The following is a 19,042-nucleotide window of genomic DNA, read 5'->3' as shown; positions in this document are numbered from 1 at the left end:
TCATATTTCCAGCAAACTGAGTAAATTTACTCCAATTTAAAACAGATGTTTCAGTCCATATACACACAGTCAGTGAGTACATGTATATTTAATACAATTTAGTATTCAAATTTCATTATAATGTTATACCTAAGTGCCAAGTTTTGTTTTTTTAACAAAGTTTTAGTTAAGCTAATGTCTTTTTGCTCATACTATCCCATAGTACATGTAACTCTTTATAGGGAAAATGTTATTATGATTACACCAACAGACTGTAAATGTTTCTCAATAAGCTCTTAAAATTCTTGATCACATCGATGCAGATAAACTGAATAAGATTATTTTCAGCTGTTTGTTGCTCAGACAAACGACAGAATTAAAAAAAAAAAAAAAAAATCAGGCTTCCTCAGACAGTAGTCTGTTTTCATGCAAATGAGCATCTCCAACAGCCACAAACACACACAGCTGTTTGAAACCGTCCGTTTATTGACAGTCAAATCTCTACAGATACATTATAAACATGCAGGAGCATGAATTCCCTTTACTGCAAGTCATGAGACATGTGGTCTGTGCTCTGTCAGCATCTGTTTTTATAGATGCGATCTGCATATAACGGAGTACATGAAATATTAATTCTGTGGTCACAGTCAAGCTAATATGATGTGAACACCATATGCACCTTGGAAACTGGGTTTGATCACCATTAACCCTGATTGTGAGAGAACTGTACATTGAGAACTGTCATGTCCAATCATTTTAAATGAATCTAAATTCTTTGACAGGAAACTTAGAAGTAGAAAGAAAAGGAGAATTTCCAATAAGTTTGAATTCTTTAAACCTGTAAAGGTTTCTTCTTCTTCTTGAAGTATAGTATGAAAGGACACAAGATCCTGTTGTAAAAAAAAAAAAAAGTCACAGTTCACACATCTCCATTACTGATGCTGCATTTACATTCTGTGGGAAATATGGTACTAAAAAAAAACAAAACTTCTTTTTGTGGCTCACATTGCCATATTTTCTTTGCTGTAAACCATGTACTTTTTTGACTTGAAAATGCATGTGTGTAAAAGAAAATTCCCACTGCATGTGAATGCAGCATAAATCAAGTCATGCTTTTAAAAAATCCCATTATTGCTGCCCCCTCTTGTTACAAACTTTTCATTTACAGTTTCATTGAAATAAACAATTAAAAAAACACACACATTCACACTTTGAATGTTAAGCATAAAAATGAAGGCTTATGAACACTTGAGCAAAGTTCAATCAACATAAATGATAATGGGACTAAATAAATCTATAATCTGGGGCAATAAATTAATTTCTATACATCAACAAAACCAATGTTAACAGTAACTGAAGCATAGCACACTGGCAGCAAGTGGCAAATGCAATAACAATACAATACTAAACAGAGGAATTACTCAGTGCCTTTTTTCAACATTTACTCCCATTTCCGCATGATTCAATTGTATATTCATGATTTACAACAACAGCATCACTAAACTGCTTTTAAAGTGAACTGAAGTAGTCACAGCTCTGACAGGTCACGAAATATACATCAGAGTTACAACAGTTGCTGTGAAGTCAGTCATTAGTTCCCACTGTCCTGATAGTGTCATATTTCAACTCTGAGGTTTTAAAGTAAAAGGAAATGAAGCTGAAGTCGTTTGACCAACAGATGGCAGTAGTAGCATTCAGGCTTGAGAGACCGCTGGCGCTGGTGAGGGAGACTGGGAGGGGAAGAATGTCCATTGAGGCAAATCATTTACTTCCCATTGCATATTTACAGTACGACAGTTTAATATAACAAAGACTTTTTTTTTTGTTTGATCTACTTCTCTATCATAGAGCTATTTCATTAGAAAATACAAAATAATTCAAAAGGAGAAAAATCCATCAAAAAACACTGAATCTAACAAAAAGGAAACATTCAAGCCATCAATCAAAGTAGAAAAAAAACCTCAATCTGATATTAAAACCTGACCAAGTAAACAAAGTTCATTTTGTTGTGGTGGAAACACGTACCTCTGTTCTTCTTTAAAATCAATCTTCTCATCTGAGGATAAATGCCTAAAAAGCTACTTACAACTAACGGAAATTAAACATAAATAAACCTAAAAATGAACAGTTCACATAAAAAGTTGACTGTACCGAGAGGAGACCTTTTCTAACCTGTGTTTTCAGGTCAGAAGCAGGTAAAATGATGAGCAGTCTTCCCTTACTCCTTCTCCCAAAAGGAATCTTGTCAAGTGTTTGTGTGTGTGTGTGTGTGTGATGCTAGGGATCCCTTGTAGACGTGTGGGCACTGGTACTACTCCATAAACTTCCTAATCATGGCTGTCACGCTGTGTAACACACACACACACAAACACACCACTTCACAGATGAATGGAAAACAGGAAGTTGACATTATTCACGTATTCCCATCAAAGTGTGTATGACTAGACCAGAGCCCGGAAGGGGAAGGACAGCGCTGCTCCAATGGACAGACCCAGAGCCAAGAAGAAGGTCATCAGGGCTCCTGCAGTCTCAGCATCCTTTGGCTCCACTAACCTGATGAGAAAGCAGATGTCAGCTATGGAGTATTTAAAGCTGAGACCAGTCTGGTGCTTTCAAATGTCTCAGCCAAAAATCAGAAATCCCTGCTCTCACTTCATATCACGTAAATACACACTAAACATCTGTGATTCAACACAGTGAACATTCAGCCACCTTTGGAGTTTTCTTTTTTGTTTGTCAAAGTTATGTTACCATGGGACACACCTTGATGGTGCGTTCAAGGACACTCCAAGACCTGCGTTTTTAAACTATATACTTAAAAACCCCTTCCACATATGATTGAAAAACATAAAAATCACTCTGCTTGTTTTTTTCCACAAAAGAGTTCAATTAATTAGTTAAAAATTCTACTTCTCCCATTAAAAAAATCTTGCATATTGGACCGTGATCACGCTCCAAACTAGTTGTGATTTCACAAATCCTGCCGGTAGGTACATGCCTTAAACTGAGATTTAGTCAGAGCACGTCAGCAGATGAACGTGCAAACAAACTCCAGCTTCACTGTGCAGAACGATGTGTGTGCAAACATTCAAGAGACGGAGTGTAACTATTAATGCTGTTATCAAAATTATGAGCTTTGACTATTGATTTTACTACAATGAGATTTTAAGGCCTGTTTTATATACATTTACTAATCACTTACCTTTTTAATATTGTTGTGATTTTGTTACTTTGACTGATTTGATAGTTTTTTTTTAGCAACATGTTTGTTTTTTGCAACTGTATGATACATTATGTTCCTTGGTTCGTATACACACAGTAGCACAATCCTGCTATGCTTGTTTATGATTAGATGAGCTTATTGACCTTAACTGGTATAAATAGCAGGAGGCGCTGCTGGCGTGCTGCTGAGTAAAGATTTATATCTACCATATATGGTGTGCTAGTATTGTTTGACTCAATACATTCTACTGAATGAAGGTCTGAAATAATAAAGTGTGCTGGAATCAAACTTATACCTCTGTCAGTATTGGTCTACACAGCTCTTTATTAAAATTATTTGAATGTTCTGTAAATGAGATTCTCCCACACACCGGTCTTACAGGCGTGCATTAGACTACACACTGTTTAGCTCACCTTAAGAAAAACTCAGATGATGAGCAGTGGGCAAAAATATGTTGTCAAAGACATAATGTTGATCATTTCTTTCATGAAATCTAACAAAATCTAACAAAATAACAACACATAAAAACAGTGTTTTATGAAAGTGTACCCTGTAGTCTGATGTCAGTTAAGATGTAAAACAACATTATGTAACAGTTCCTGCTAAACAGGTTTGATTGTTCTGATATCAGACAGGTATTTAACTACTGATAGCTGTGGACAGATATGACTGTTGCTGCAGTTCTCATTAAGCAGTGATATTTACACTGGCTTTATTGTCACATGTACTCAGTGTGAGTGACCAACGTGTTTGGACTCACTGTGGTGCGTAGGACATGGAGAGACACACGAAGTATCCGCTGGACAGAGAGAAAAGAACCATGATGGCAGCGAAAGCACCATCGTGGGCGAAGTAAACAGGAAGGAAGGAGCGACTCTGGACATTGCAGAGCATCAGCAGAGGAATGAACACCACCCTGGAGACAACCAGCACCGGGAACAAACGGGACTCCTTACGAGGCTGGAGAGAGAGACAGAGACAGAGGGAATCAGGGGAGAGAAATGAGATTATGTAGAGTGACAAGTGGATTTGGAACGGGTGAGAACATTAAAACAAATGAGTAGGAGATTAAAATACAAAAAGAAAAAAAAAAAAGTATCTCCCATACAACACCTCACAAAGAGAACAAAGAGTCCTGCGTGTAGGAAAAAATTATTTTCTGTTGGAGGTTGGATAGAAAGTAGAAAGGGAGTGTCTGATAGTGTGGATGTGGGCCACAGGGATTTTCATATGTAGGCGTGGGAGCTGAGAAAACAAGAGTTGTGTGGGAGAGACGGGACCATCTGGCACAGGAAAACAACACAAATGTGGTGCAAGCAACTGACAGAGTAACTACCAGAGCCAGAGCCAAGTCCCCTATCACTGCATGCCCAGCAGCCAGTGTTTAATATTCCATTATTATTGTTCCAGTGGAGGAGGAGGGAGGTCATTTCCAGTAAGGATTCAGTCACTGAGTCACGTTCGCTTCAGCAGTTCAATGACTGCTCTCACCTTAAATTGGATTTCATATCTGTGGGTGTCTTAAGCAAATTAAGCCAATGTCCAGCGAGCATTACTGCTTTATGACAATATTGAATTTTTAAATGATTTTTTGCATCAATGGGATGAAGTAGTAGTCACGTATTTAATTTACTCAATTTAATGAAACTGACATTTCTGTCTGTTACTTAATAAATAAACAGTTCTCAAATGATTTTCCAGAAAATTCATTAGATTAGATCTACTATATTGATGTAGCAATAGAACACTGTATACTTAGTAAATGTAGAAAATAATGTATAAATAATGTATAAAATGTATAATTATGAAATATGAGTCCTAGTTGGGAGAAAAAAAACAAACACTAACACTGATGATGATGATGATAATAATAATAATAATAATAATAATAATAATAATAACGGGCTTCCATATTATAAAGAAATCAAAGCAGGAAAAAAAACTTTTTCCTAAAACAAACTATAATTAACTTGTAAATTACTGGATAATTTTCCTTTTCAGGCCTCTAAAAAGTGTTCACATTGAACAAGGAAGAAAATCATTCTCTGGTGACAAAGCAAAAACACATAAAACCCTCACTGTGGTAGACCATGTCAAATTCCCTTTTTCCATATGCAAAATGGAAAATGCAAAATCCTCTGAATATGGCTGCAGAAATCCATCCTAAACCCAAACTGTGCTTACTTTCTGTAAGTGTTACTTAAGTAACACTGTATAAAGTTGCTATAGAAAATTATAGCAGGAAGTGATACACACCAAATTATCACTTTACAAATCTTCATGCAGTATAAATATTTGTCATAACTGACGTAGGTGAAACTCAGTCTTCTAACTGCTCTGTGCTCTCTCTTGTGCTGGTTATACATTACTTTTGCATTAGTTATCAGGCATGTGCTGTCAAACTGGTTGGATTATTGCACTGGAAGATAAATGTAAATGACGCAAACAACTGCTGTAATACAATGCAGGCCTGGGCAGGAACAATATTACAGTGTAGTTTGGAAATGAAGTCATGTACATTAATCACATCAACAAATGATCAGTTTCTGTGGCAGCAAACAGAATGCAGGAGAGACATTGCACTACTATGTTAAAAAACCAAAACAAAAAAATCTAATGAAAATCAAATACTCACCCAACGTATCAAGGTGGTAATTGTCCGACCAAGCCAGTCATTAATGTTGAAAATCAAGAAGCAGCACACTGAGATAAAGAAGCGCTCTGAGGAGAGAATAACCAACAAGATGAATAGGATATTACACCAGACTTCAGTAAGTGTGTTAAAGGCAGCAGAGATCTAATCAGTGAGGTGAACTAACTGACTCCGTCATACCCCATTTTCCTGGGAAAGATGTTCTGACATCTGCTGTGACAGCAGGGAAGACTGACAGAGTGACTGTGAACACAAATGTCACGCAGAACGCCATCACCCAGATCTTAAAATGAAAGGAAAAGAAAACTTTTTAAAACACTTTAAACTGCTTTTTTTCTCAAGTAGTTCTCAAGTCAGTCACAACTAACACATCACACAACATTTGGGTTTACCTTTTTAAAGACCTCTATGACCGAGGCCTTGGCTTGTCCCCTCTCGACCTGCTCCAGTGACAGGAAGGCCTGCTTGGTCCCATCTGGACTGTCGACCTCTGCCTCGGCTGGACTGCTGTCATTGGTTGTGCCGCTGGGCACGGAGCCATTAGCATGGCCGTTCAGCTTACCGTTTTCCACTGTGCTGCTCTCTGTAGTTGAATATATACAGTGCTGCTTGAAAGTTTGTGAAACCTTTAGAATGTTCTGTATTTCTGCATGAATATGACCTAAAACATGATCAGAAATTTACACAAGTCCTAAAACTAGATGAAGGGAACCCAATTAAACAAATGAGACAAAAAACCTTTTCATTTATTTATTGAGGAAAATTATCCAATCTTCCATATTTGTGTGAGGCAAAAGTATGTGAACCCTTGCTTTAGGTAATTGGTGTGACCCCCCTTTGCAGCGATAACAACTAAACATTTCCAGTAACTGTTTATCAGCCCTGCACATCAGCTCGGAGGAATTTTAGCTCATTCCTCCTTACAGAACAGCCTCAACTCAGGGATGTTGGTGGGCCTCTTTGCATGAACTAAACTTAGCACAAAAAGTAAGGAAATTTGTGTTTGGTAGATTATTTCTTTGTTGTAACAATGTTTCTTGGCAATAAATCTTATACTGCTGGAAAGCCTGTTTATTTCCCTTTTAAATGATGCCACATTTGTAAGGAACATGCATTTGTGGGATGAGCAGCAGAGCTGAGTATGTGGGTTGCGCCCATGAAAAAATTGCCAAATAGGTTATTCTGCCATTGACTCTTGTTTGGTGTTTGGTGATTGAAGTTTGAAGAAACAAGACATATTGGCAAATTAACAATTTATTCATTTAAGAAACAGGAGCCTCAGCAGCGTGTGGAAGAACCATACAAAGCTACAACAGTCTGGCACCTCCGCATTTGTCGCAAGTCAGCCAACGTGGTTGTGTTGGTCACTCTGGCACTAACAGCACACCCAAGCTGATCCCACAAGTGTTCAATGGGATTGAGGTCACGACTGCTGGCAGGCCATTCCATCCTCTCCACTCCCAAATTCTGGAGGTAGTCTCTGATAAACCCCGCTCTGTGGGGGCGAGCGTTGTCATCTTGGAGGACAGAGTTCGGTCCCAGACTGTGGAGAAATGGGATTGCCACTGGTTGCAGAATCTCATCTCGATATCTCTCTGCATTGAGATTACCTCCAATGATGACAAGCCTCGTTTTTTCCAGTGAGGGAGATGCCACCCCACACCATCACACTGCCTCCACCAAAAGATGTTACTCTATCAGTGCATCAATCAGCATAGCGTTCTCCACACTTTGACCCTACAATCCAACTGTCGTAGGCAAAATGTGGACTCATCGCTGAACATCACATTCCTCCACATGTTCAGGTTCAGGTTCCTGCCAATCAGGTACCAATGAGGCTCAAAACAAGAATCAATAGCAACTGCAAAATAAGCTGTTTGGCATTGGCAGAGAAGATTTGGCAAATTTTTCATGGGCGCAACCCACATACTCAGCTCTGCTGCTCATCCCACAAATGCATGTTCCTTACAAATGTGGCATCATTTAAAAAGGGAAATAAATAAACTGGCTTTTCAACGGTATAAGATTTATTGCCAAGAAGCATTGTTACAACAAAAAAATAATCTACCAAACACAAATTTCCTTACTTTTTGTGCTAAGTTTACATGCTTCGGGTCCTTCCACAGCATTTCTTTAGGATTAAAGTCAGGACTTTGACTCGGCTATTCCAAAACATTATCTTTCTTCTGCTCTAACCATTCTTTGCTAGAACGACTTGTGTGTTTAGGGTCATTGTCTTACTGCATGACCTGCTTTCTGTTGAGTTTCAGTTCATAGACAGATACCTTGACATCTTGCTGTAGAATGTGCTGGCAAAACTGAGAACTCAGTTCTATCAATGATTGCAAGCCGTCCTGGTTCAGGAGCAGCAAAACAGGCCCAAACCATGATACTACCACCACCATGTTTCACAGATGGGTTAAGGTTCTTATGCTGGAATGTAGTGTTTGCTCCTCACCAAAAATAACGCTTCTCATTCAAGCCAAAAAGTTCAATTTTGGTCTCATCCATCCACAGAAAATTTTTCCAATCACCTACTGGCTTATCCACGTGGTCTTGAGCGTACTATAGTAGGCAGCAATGTCCTATTTGGAGAGAAGTGGCTTTGTTCCTTGCAACTCTACAATGCACACCATTGATGTTCAATGTTCTCCTGATGATGGACTCATGAACATTGACTGTAGCCACTGCAAGAGATTCCTTTAGTTTCCTAGACGTTACCCTGGGGTTTCTTGTGGCCTCCCAGACTATTACACACCTTGCTCTTGATGTGATTTTTGTTGTTCGACCACTCCTGGGCAGGGTAACAATGGTGTTGGATGTCTTCAATTTGTACACAATCTGCCTGACAATCGACTGGTGGATTTCCCCTTCAAATAAATTGATAATCCTAGAGGTTCACATACTTTTGCCACGCACAAATGTGTAACGGTGGATCATTTTCCTCAATAAATAAATGAACAAGAGTACGGTTTTTGTCTCACTTGTTTAGCTGATGTCTCTTTATAAAGTTTTAGGACTTGAATGGAAATCTGATCATGTTTTAGGTCATATCTATGCAGATATATAGCAAATTATAAGGGGTTCAAATACTTTCAAGCAGCACTGTACAAATGACTTCCACTGTGCCATTTACAAGTAAAAATCCTCATTGTTCATGCTCATGCTCTTATGCTCATATGTGCTTGAAGGAAATATTTCAAATATGGTGTCTGGTTTAGTCAATGATTTGAGTAAGTGCGCCACTTTGGGCTTTTTAACATTCATGAAAAACACTGACAAAGAGTGTGAGTGTGTGTGTGGGCCTCTGTGTGTCTAACAGGCTCAGTCTTTGTCTAGGCACTGCCAGGACTCTAATTGAATAAACAGTGGGTAAACTGACTTAACAAGATAATGTTCCCCTGAACTGATTTCATTCAGCCAGACTATGAAGCACAGAATCATGAACTCAGTAGAAAAACCAGCAGAGGTTCACTCGCTCAGGCAAATGCTTGATCTTAATTCTACCAGTGTTAAAGAGCTTGCACTTCAGAATGAGGAGAAATGCTAAATTTACAGTGTCCCTGTGATGCCAACTTGGAGACAAATTACATTAAATCAGCAGGCATGAAAAGGAGTTTGTTGAAGCCTAAATCTCACCTGTCAGCAGCTCTGTGGTGCCCACCTCGTATTTGTTGTTTTTGTCCAGATAATACTGAGCAAAGTCCTGTGTGGAATCACCAGAAAGCACAAAATAAATACCTCTGTATACATGTTTAGACTAAGATAGAGTCAAATGGGATTCTAGTAGTAGTAGTAGTATGTAAGTATGTGCAATATTTTCCTGCTTAGATAAAAGTGAACAATTTAATCCACATTTAATTTAAATTCAATTTAAGACAGTTTTATACTTTGGCAACTCTATATGCCACCAAGAGGCTCCTGTTTCACTTTTGAAGATTTGATTATTGCAACCTTTTTTAACAATGTGCTAATATTGCTAGGTTTAAAATGCTATTTAGTTTGATTGGATTGTGGGTAATGTAGTCATGCAGAGCTGACCAGGCGGGACAGGAGCAGGTAGCTGAAGAGTGTCAACAGGGTCCCCACACATGGCGTGATGAAGTAACCCAACGCTGCCGTCTCAGAGTCTGCTTCACCTGAGAGACAAACACACAAGTAAGTAACTAAGAACTCTAATGATTTGTGTCCTCTGAAATGGAGCACAGTGTGGTGTCATGCTGCATTTGACTAGCTCTAGATCCGTTTTGAACGTCCTTTGTTACTAGGCAACTGAGGGATTAGGCACCCACTAGTGGTGTTTTGTGTGTGAGTGTGGGTGGGCTCACTGGCTATGGCTAGCAGCATGGCAATGGCAGCGAAGGTCCCCGCGAGGCCCTGGCCGCTCATGAAGATGGCACTGTACTTCTGAGGCAGCAGTCCCACCAGACCAAACAGACTGCCTTGAAGCACGGCACCGAACGCTGGGAGAGGAGAGCTCATTAAATGTGACATTTTATCACTTAGACACACATGCTCACCTTTATCTGTCACTATCAGACTTCCTCTCACACACACACTCAGTAACTCTGACTTACAGTTGATGAACCAGATAGTAGCCATGGTGACGGAGAAGAAGCGGTCTTCCTCCATGGGCACTTTGACCAGCACTGCTGTGAGGATGAAGAGCAACAGCATAAAAACCAGGCTTCCTGCAACGCGCATTGCCTCCGATATCCTGAAACACAAACATCAGCATTATCACTGCAAATATTTGAAGCTGTATAAAATTGACACTTCAGTCAGAAATCCTCTCTATTTAGGCTGATTTAAATCAGTCAGGGTTAAAATGAGCTACCTCTGGTAGAGGATGGAGTTGAGCAGAGTGAAGAGCAGCAGGGGCAGCTGGGACAGCAGGGTCATCCAGTTGTTGAAGTAGTACTCTTTTTGGACTGCTGTGCCATTGTTCCATTCTGTTTTGTTTAGGCGCCCTTGGAAATACTACAAACCCAGAGGAAGCAAGACAGACATTACATTGTTGAGTTATCCTGCATGCTTCCATTTCATTTACATGTACACTACATTAACCAGTGATGGAAAATGAAGTAAATAAATCAATCAATATTATGATCAATACTCTTTCAAATGTTAAAATTCTCAGGACAACTTTTCTTACTTCTTTGAGACAACCAGTTTACATTGTTTGAGAAAACTGATTCTGCTCAGCTCACCAGCAGAAGAAAGTTTTATTATTTGGAGAACTTGCCTCCACATAAAGACATTCACATATTCCTGTTGAACTCAACATAACTCCCAGAATCCTTGTCATGTGCGAGAAAAATATACTTCTACATTTTCCATCTCTTAGACAATAAAGTATATAACTTTAAAGCTACCACTAATCATTTTTTTATATTTAAAATGGGTCAAATGACTGTGTGTAACATGAGGAGTCACTCAGAGTGATGAACCCACAGAGAATTGTCACCCGACTCTGCAGTACCCCTCAGATCAATGGGGAGTTTTAGTGTCTTTCAACTCATTATTTGGTTTTTACGATCCTCAACTTTACTGTTTTAGTTCAGTCTCACCACTCATCAACCCCGTTTCCTGATGCAGGAATATATCAAAGTTGTATTTACAGCTTGTCCCTAAAGCCTTATTTAGACTGTCAGCCCAAATCCTTTTTTGGCACACTGAGATTGTATCCAGATTGATTTTAGAAAGTCTGGAGAGCAAAAAACCACATGAAATGTGAATTTTGCAAATTGGATCCAAGCCACATTTAGAGGTTGTTTGAAATGCGATTCTAATCAGATTTATACAGATGTGTCTCAGTCCGGACACTCAGCTGCTCCAATCGGATTTCAAAGTGTCTTTTGCATCACTCGCAATGTGACACACGATGACAACGTCAAATCCAGAGTGACGGAGGTGCATCAGAGTGGCTGAGCAGAATCCATGCTGCTACTAGCAGAGCAGTATGGAGGACGACACAGAGAACAACAGTCCATGGACAGACAACTAAAATAAGGTCTGCTGGCACTTTGGGGGAATGATGGATCTCATTTGTCAGGCTTCCACATTGGAAACCCACATCACCAACATACGTAGTTACTGATGCCTATGTCGTTACCACAGCAACACATGCAGATAGGTTGGTGATGTCTGGACACACAAATCCAATCTGGTCACTTGCAAATAACAATGTGGACAGTCTGTCTTAAAGATCTGATTTGAGAAAGAAATCTGATTTGCCTGCAATCTGAAAAAGACAAAAGAGGCCCAAAAGAAAAAAAAACAACAACTAATGCAGCTTTAATGTAGCCCAACTTAAAGCCAGTCCTCTAGCACTGTATCCTTGTATGTGCTATAATGATAATGTAATATGCAATCAAGCAATAATAAAATAATCCAAACTTGTAATGTTGCTGTAAAGTATCCACAAAGGAGATGAAGGCACTGTAGCTAGGGCTGGTTAATATACCAATATTATATCAAAAATATTATATTTGTAAATATTATAATCAAAAATCTAAACTGTGTAAATATTTTGTGAAAGCACTCACAGTCATCCCTTACAATATTATTGCAATATCGATATCATGGTATTTGGTCAAAAATATTGCGATATTTGATTCTGTCCATATCATCCAGCCCTAACTGTAGCTAAGAGGAATACTAATCTTACAATCTGACTTATTATTCATTAGCAGCCAAGAAACTGGTACATACACACACTGGTACATGGCTCTCTGGCACTCATTACACTGGCCTTCTGTCAACATCAAGCAACATTTTCATAATAGAGGCTGTGTGGGTGGCTGATTAGAACAGAGCTCCAGATAATCTAGTGAAGATAACACATCACAATACCACTAATAATACAGCTCTCTTTTGGGTTGTTGCTTGAGGCAAACTGTTGTGATGCTGGTCACTCTTACAACTCTGTGCTCTCAGTATCAGCAAGCAGCTGAAAATAGCTCTAACTGAAGAGTAAATGCTTTCAGCAGGAATCGAAGTGCTCGCAAGGCACTGGAAGAGATGCAGGTAACGTGTGTGATAAGAAGTTTCACATGTGTACACATGCAGTAACCCACATGGTTAAAGTCATATGACAGACTGTGTGGATTTATGGGTTCCTATGGGTCATGACATTTTAATACCCTACACACAGACTGCAGAACATGCAAGACATCTACAAATCACTTAAACCACTCGCTACATAATGCCAATTTTGACTGATCCAATCCATCGTGTTTACCTAAGTTTCATTCTGTAGATCCACTAGACATTTTCTTTAATGATGTAAACAGCTTTCTGTCCATAAACACTGTTAATTTCCCACTAAGACCACTGACATCCATCCAGCATAAAAGGCTTCAGATAAAAGGCTTTTACAAAGATCTGACTGGAAAACCATCTTATTGAGTTTATAGGTTTTAATGCACTAAAACACTTCAGCAGAGGAGCAGATAATGTGTCAGAAGCCTCTGATGGAAGTAATTGCCATGTTTTTACCAATGAAGCAGTCATGAAGAAGTTCCATGGTAGCAGCGTTCCCAGGCCCAGAATGAAGAATATTATTCCCACCAAGCAGCCCCTGTAGGTGAGAAGTAACGGGTGTTGTTTGAAAAAGGGTTACCAGTATACAACTAGGTGCTGCCTACTTAAAATTGATGGAACTTGAAGTTATAATCCTGGAGATACTATTTATGGTCAGAAATTTTTCAGCAACAGCCATTTGATGTATTTTCTTTCTGTAGATACCTCTAGATAATAGTTTTCAGTTGTGGTGGAGTCCACCATTGAGCTGGATTCAAATTGCCTTCATACACACAGGAACCAGAGTACACAGTATACCAGAGTTTTTAATCTGGTGTTGGGTTTTAAAAAAATGAAAATCATTTCAATTGTCACATCATTGCCTGTCAGCAACAACCTGTTTCAGAAACTACACAGAAGCTGTGGTCGAGAGAAACTGTGGTTGAGAGTAAATATTGGGAAGTGAGAGTTTCTTGTTTCCATTTCACTGTTTCCAGTTCAACTCACCGGTCCGGAGGAGCGTCCCTGCATCTCTTCATCCTGATGTAGGAGGTTCAAGTGAAACTACAACAACAGAAGGGAGGAAAAGTCAGCCGCACCTCCAAAGATTACGGAGCATGTATTTTGTTTTCTAGACACTCTTCTGCCAAGGTTTTCCTACTTAGTCACGCAGGAATCCATTTACATTCTGGCAAGAGGCTGCGAGGGGCTGTCCAAACCTGCTTCCAAAGAGGCACTAAAGTAGCTACAGTGGTGTGATGTGTTGGAGAATCATGGATGTCAGATAAAGAAGAGCAATAGAATGAACTAATTACTACAACAATGTGTAGTTTAACGTGAATATGCCACTACACATGGCAGGAGTCTACTATATGTCCAATCAAATGACCTGACTAAGTGCAGTATCAATGATTTTCCGCTGAAGCTTTGACACTGGAACCAGCACCCTGAGGCTGGGAACAAACTCGGTTCCTCTTTAATGTGTACATTAGTCAAGAATCTGATAGTTCGCTTCTTTGTGTTTTTGACTCACTAACTGGCAAAGCTTTTTCCTCCACTAACAACATTGCCACTGGCAGTATAGGGTATGGCTGCTCTGCTTGTTTTGACTTGTTGGGAGGATGTAACTAGACAAATAATGGAGCTCGACTCACATTTGTCCTACTTTAGGAGTCAGCACTAATTCCTAAAAATACAGGAGGAGGATGTGATCTAACCACCTCCTTTTTTTTCACTGACTCCACTGTTTTGTTTTGCACAAAGGTTTTTGGTTTCCATTTGTTTGTCAGCGTTTGGTTACAGGACTACTTCACTAAACTTGCCAATCGACACCAGTGTTTCTACAAAAGCAGGTGTAGCACAGACGTTGGTAACCGGATACAAAAAACAGCTGCGTCATTCTTAGAGGGCATTACAATAGCACATACTCACAATTCAGTTAAGTCAACATCACTCAGACGGTGAATGTCCATGGATCACAGGGTTAGTGCACTCTGGAGCTTTGCCTCTGACTGTAACTAAGCTAAAATAAAAGCCTGTTTTCTCCCAGGTGAAATAGCAACTCATTACTTGACTGGACACGTTTTTTCTTCCCCTTGACAAGTAATCAGCTTGGTCAAAAGTCATTACAATCTAACTTGACAGCATGTTTTAGGCAACAGAGCAGAACTAATCAGAGCCAGCAAGTAAATCATGGACTAAAATGATGTGGACATACCTCACAGAAAAATCAAAGTATGTGTTAGGAGTATTTTTATATTGAACACAGATTATGAAAGTGATAAACATAATGGGAAAGGATAAGACGGTAACAGTGTTTGGCTACAATTTAATTATAACTGACTGCTTGCTGCTTCAAAGCTCTCCTATTAAAAGCTCTATTCCTCTGAAAAAAACGAAAGGAAAACAGCATGAAGGGCAAGAGTTGGAGAGTTAATATCATAGTGTCCTCTGTGCAGTCTGTGTTCTGGCCAGAAACATTCTGTCTCTAATTGAAACCAGTAAAACCACTCTAGTTATTTATACTGATTTGTTATTTGCTTTGGTCTCAGACGTCATTCTGTGCATTTTTAAAATATGAGGTTGTGGAAAAAACAGACAAAAACAGTAACAAAAGTTCCTCACGGGTTTACTGTGACAACACGAATGTCAGCTGGTATAATTCCACTCAGAGCCTGATATAAGCTACTTAAAATATGTTTATGACCAGAAGTGTCCTTCCTTATGAAACACAGTTGCACTACATTTAAGTCGCATTTTTAACTGGATTTGTAGGTGAGTGGTTCCTCACGGTTAGTACGAAGGTAATCAATCTTTTGGACATAAAATGATTACTATCAATAGTGTACAGATCTTTGTCACCAAATTTTTGTAACTACAAAATAACTGTGTGTGAACTTGTTGTACGATAGGTTCATGGTTTTTCAAGTCAGTCTGTAACTTTGGAAGATAACCCCTTGATTTGCCTAACTCAGACTGCTGAAGCCTCACATTAGCTCTGGCTTGTAAAAACAATGGAAACAAAAAAGGAACAGGGCTAAGAATGAAACTTACATTTTAAAAAAGGCAGAACTTCTCCCAGCATTGAATCGTACAAATCTTTACTCATTCACATTCTTTCTTTCCACCCCCCCCCCCCCCATCACTAGCAACATGTACAGGGCAGACAGGATAAGTAGCCTCATTGTTTCATGTGAAAGACACCTCCCACGTCATTGAGACAAACACGCTAAACGTGAGAAAACTCTGAAGTGGGATTTTATAAAACACATTTGCATTTGTAGGCACCTAACTCATTACACTCTTCAGATGTTGATCCACTTCAAATGCAGCATCTCTAAAGAAATGTTTACACACAGAATCTTTAATGTGGGGACAATCACTGTTAAAGTCATATTAATTATAGTTTAAGGGTTTTTGTCAGCATAAACAGTAGGTGTAATGACACCACTGCTGTGCAGCAGACAGTGGTTGTTTAGCTTGAGGGCTCCTAGGAAGGTATTTAGGTGAGAGATGGGAAAGCATGAAGCATAAACAGCAACCAAAACACAAGGCTGAAAATGCAGAAACACTATTTGTGTCTCTCTTTTCATTAAGGATTTTTCCATAATGAAAAGAGACACACAAAATGCTCATTTGTCTCCAGACAGCCAACTTCTTTCATTCAATCTTGCTCAACCCACTCTAATTTGTACTTTCCAATGCAGAGTCATTTGCTTAAGTAACATACGCACAGCTATTTTTTTCAGTGCCAGAAATCACTCTCTCTTAAAAGAGCCTGTTTTTGGTGGGTGTTTCCACTGACAGTATATCAAACTGTTCCTCCCGTGTTAAGATGCAGGGGAGCAACATGAAGACTGCAGAAACAAACGCCATATTCACAAAGCCAGATTTCTTTAGTTTCTTCCAAACAAAAACTTGTTTTAAGAAGAACTTCAGACATTCTTTGATTCTGTCTGTAGAGTATCTCAAAATAAAAAAGCTTTAAAGACATCTCATCTCTTGAAAAACACTATGGACAACATTGCTAAATGATTTAAAGTGGTTTGAACATTGCTTATTCACTTTTTAAAGTTATACTTATTTATTTTTCTCTCTTAATTTCTGTATTATGCATCTTTTACACTGTACAGTTTTATTTCTGCTTGTGTTTTTGTGATTATTTTAGTTTTTCCTCTAATACTCCCTGTACAGTGGTTTGTATTGTAATATTACTGCGGAGGCATCTCACTGGTAGCTGTCACTTTTTGAGCCAGGCCTTGCTGAACAATTATCCATGCTAAATCTTCTGTCTACACACACGCTCACACCCTTTATCACAACTTCCAGAGACCAACAGGCGGCTGCTTGTGAGTCTATACATTTAAAATGGCAATATTTGACTATGAAAAGGTTAGAATTGGGAAATTGTCAAAGATATTATGGGAAATTAATAAAAACAGCCATAGTTCATTAAAGGATAGGTTCACAATTATCTATAAGTGTCGTAAACAACAGTCAGGTGCCCATAAGGACCAATGAAACAGGCTTTGCTTGCTGTAATGATTCCTCCTGACTTTTAGAAGAGCCATTCTTAATGTGCTTTCAGCTTTAGTGTTGTGCAAAAATATATTCAAAAGTTCATCTAAAACTTACATGAATCCTCATACGTTCAAATTAGTCAAGTCAATTGAAAGTTTAAGTCTTTTTAGTATAACATTCCCTCTGTGTGTTTCCCTGTTGAGCAGCAGTGAAAGGATAGTAGTAAAACGACTGCACTTAAGTTGACTGGTTTGGAAGGCTGAAGCCTCATGTAAGCTTTAGATAAACTTGAATACTTTTTTTTTGCACAAACAGAGGACTGTGCATTTTCATTTACATTGAAAGCACATCAAGAACTGATATTTTAACAGATAGTATGAACAGGAGGAATGATTACAGCAAGAAAAAACCTGTTCCTATGTTCATATGAGCACCTGACCATTAAAGTAGAAGTGGTCAAGGAAAGTTAACAGAAAGTGGACATGTAACAAAAAAAAATGTATTACAAATCTATGTATCAAGACCTCGGTACCTTCTACTTGCTGCTTGTGTTCCCAGTGATAAACAGTTCCTCGCCTTACCTGTTAACCCTTAAAAAGCTGTGTTTCACTCCTGAGTCACAAGAGATTAAGGCTCCCTTCCATAATCCAGACTGAGTCGCACAGAACATGTGTTCATCTGTGGCAGGGACCATATCGCTCCTAACACCAGGAAAATACATGTGTAGTAAATAGGAACAGTATCAATTCCCTGCTGTTGAGTAAAGTGTAGCCTACAATGTAGATCCAAACAATAGATGTATTGGTCCAAACAGGCGTACTGTAACGCCAAATAGAGTGATTTAATTGTTTCACTGTGTAGGTTATTTAAGACAAAACACAGACTGATTTTTCCCGGGCAACTGCGTCCCTAACAGCTGTGGTTAAACACCATATAATTAAATGTGAATGGCAAAATCATATTCAAGGAAATGTCGTAAAATATTATCTTCATTAAGCCATGTGGAACCATGTTTTATCAGGACATAGCTAACTTAACGATACACATGTTATGGTATTATATTACAAAACTATTACTAAATGAAACTATTGATAACACATACAATCTGGTGTTAATTTTAAAAACCCTGTAAGTTAGTAAATGGTATTTTACAATCAATGACATCCATATTTCAAGTCTGCAAGAGACAGAGGAGCAAACCAGAGACGCTTTTTTGTTTCATCACTCAACCGACAGTGACGTAAACATCACTTCTTCCTTAAAAAACGACTAAAACATTTCCATATAAAACACAATGTTGCCATCTATTAACATGAGTGCTAGCTAACGTGATGTAGGAATGTGACAGACTCACCTTGGAAAAATGCTGGTCTCGTCACTGTATTTTCATAATGCTCCCACCGTCGATTCAAGTAATTTAAACATATCCAAACGGTCCAATATGATTCACTGGGAGACTAATTTTAACCGATGTGTGTGTTCGTCGTTCATGCACGTGGCGGCAGGATATACAAATGGCTACGGTAGTTCATGGCTCTGTATGCTTTTTTAACTGTCAGCTAGTACAGGCTGCTACACGTTACGGAAACCTCCACAAAAAAAGGTAGTACTTCCGGTGCCCTGTTAAACATGTGTTCCGTCAC

General features: G+C 38.8%; 1 protein-coding gene across 2 annotated transcripts; it reads right to left on the bottom strand.

Moving 5' to 3' along the window:
• Positions 1-445: 445 nt before the first annotated feature.
• On the bottom strand, positions 446-18,957 carry LOC121888972 (equilibrative nucleoside transporter 2). 2 transcript variants are annotated; one of them, XM_042400618.1, is made up of 14 exons: positions 18,754-18,957; positions 17,981-18,100; positions 13,887-13,943; positions 13,356-13,437; positions 10,693-10,835; positions 10,433-10,572; positions 10,184-10,318; positions 9,897-9,994; positions 9,495-9,561; positions 6,248-6,438; positions 6,036-6,138; positions 5,838-5,923; positions 3,963-4,162; positions 446-2,532 (listed from the first exon to the last, which is right to left on the bottom strand). In XM_042400618.1, the coding sequence occupies exons 3-14, from the start codon at positions 13,916-13,918 to the stop codon at positions 2,421-2,423; spliced, it is 1,389 nt and encodes a 462-aa protein (XP_042256552.1). In that variant the 5' UTR covers positions 13,919-13,943; positions 17,981-18,100; positions 18,754-18,957; the 3' UTR covers positions 446-2,420. The 2 variants fall into 2 exon arrangements, with proteins under 2 accessions (XP_042256552.1, XP_042256551.1); XM_042400617.1 differs by lacking the exon at positions 17,981-18,100.
• Positions 18,958-19,042: the final 85 nt, after the last annotated feature.

Source organism: Thunnus maccoyii, chromosome 22 (assembly GCF_910596095.1).
Source record: "Thunnus maccoyii chromosome 22, fThuMac1.1, whole genome shotgun sequence".
NCBI lineage: Eukaryota > Metazoa > Chordata > Actinopteri > Scombriformes > Scombridae > Thunnus > Thunnus maccoyii.
The sequence above is the reverse complement of the archived record's forward strand: the minus strand, read 5'-3'. Positions and strand labels throughout refer to the sequence as shown.

What these genes read in the sequence shown, in the direction of transcription:
- LOC121888972 (XM_042400618.1), bottom strand. Translation starts at nt 13,918, where the DNA reads ATGAAGAGATGCAGGGACGCTCCTCCGGACCG. An exon ending in TACTATCTGGTTCATCAACT is followed by an intron (nt 10,319 to 10,432) that starts GTAAGTCAGAGT and finishes CTCCTCTCCCAG; the next exon opens with CGTTCGGTGCCGTGCTTCAA. An exon ending in ACCTGCTCCTGTCCCGCCTG is followed by an intron (nt 9,562 to 9,896) that starts GTCAGCTCTGCA and finishes GATTCCACACAG; the next exon opens with GACTTTGCTCAGTATTATCT.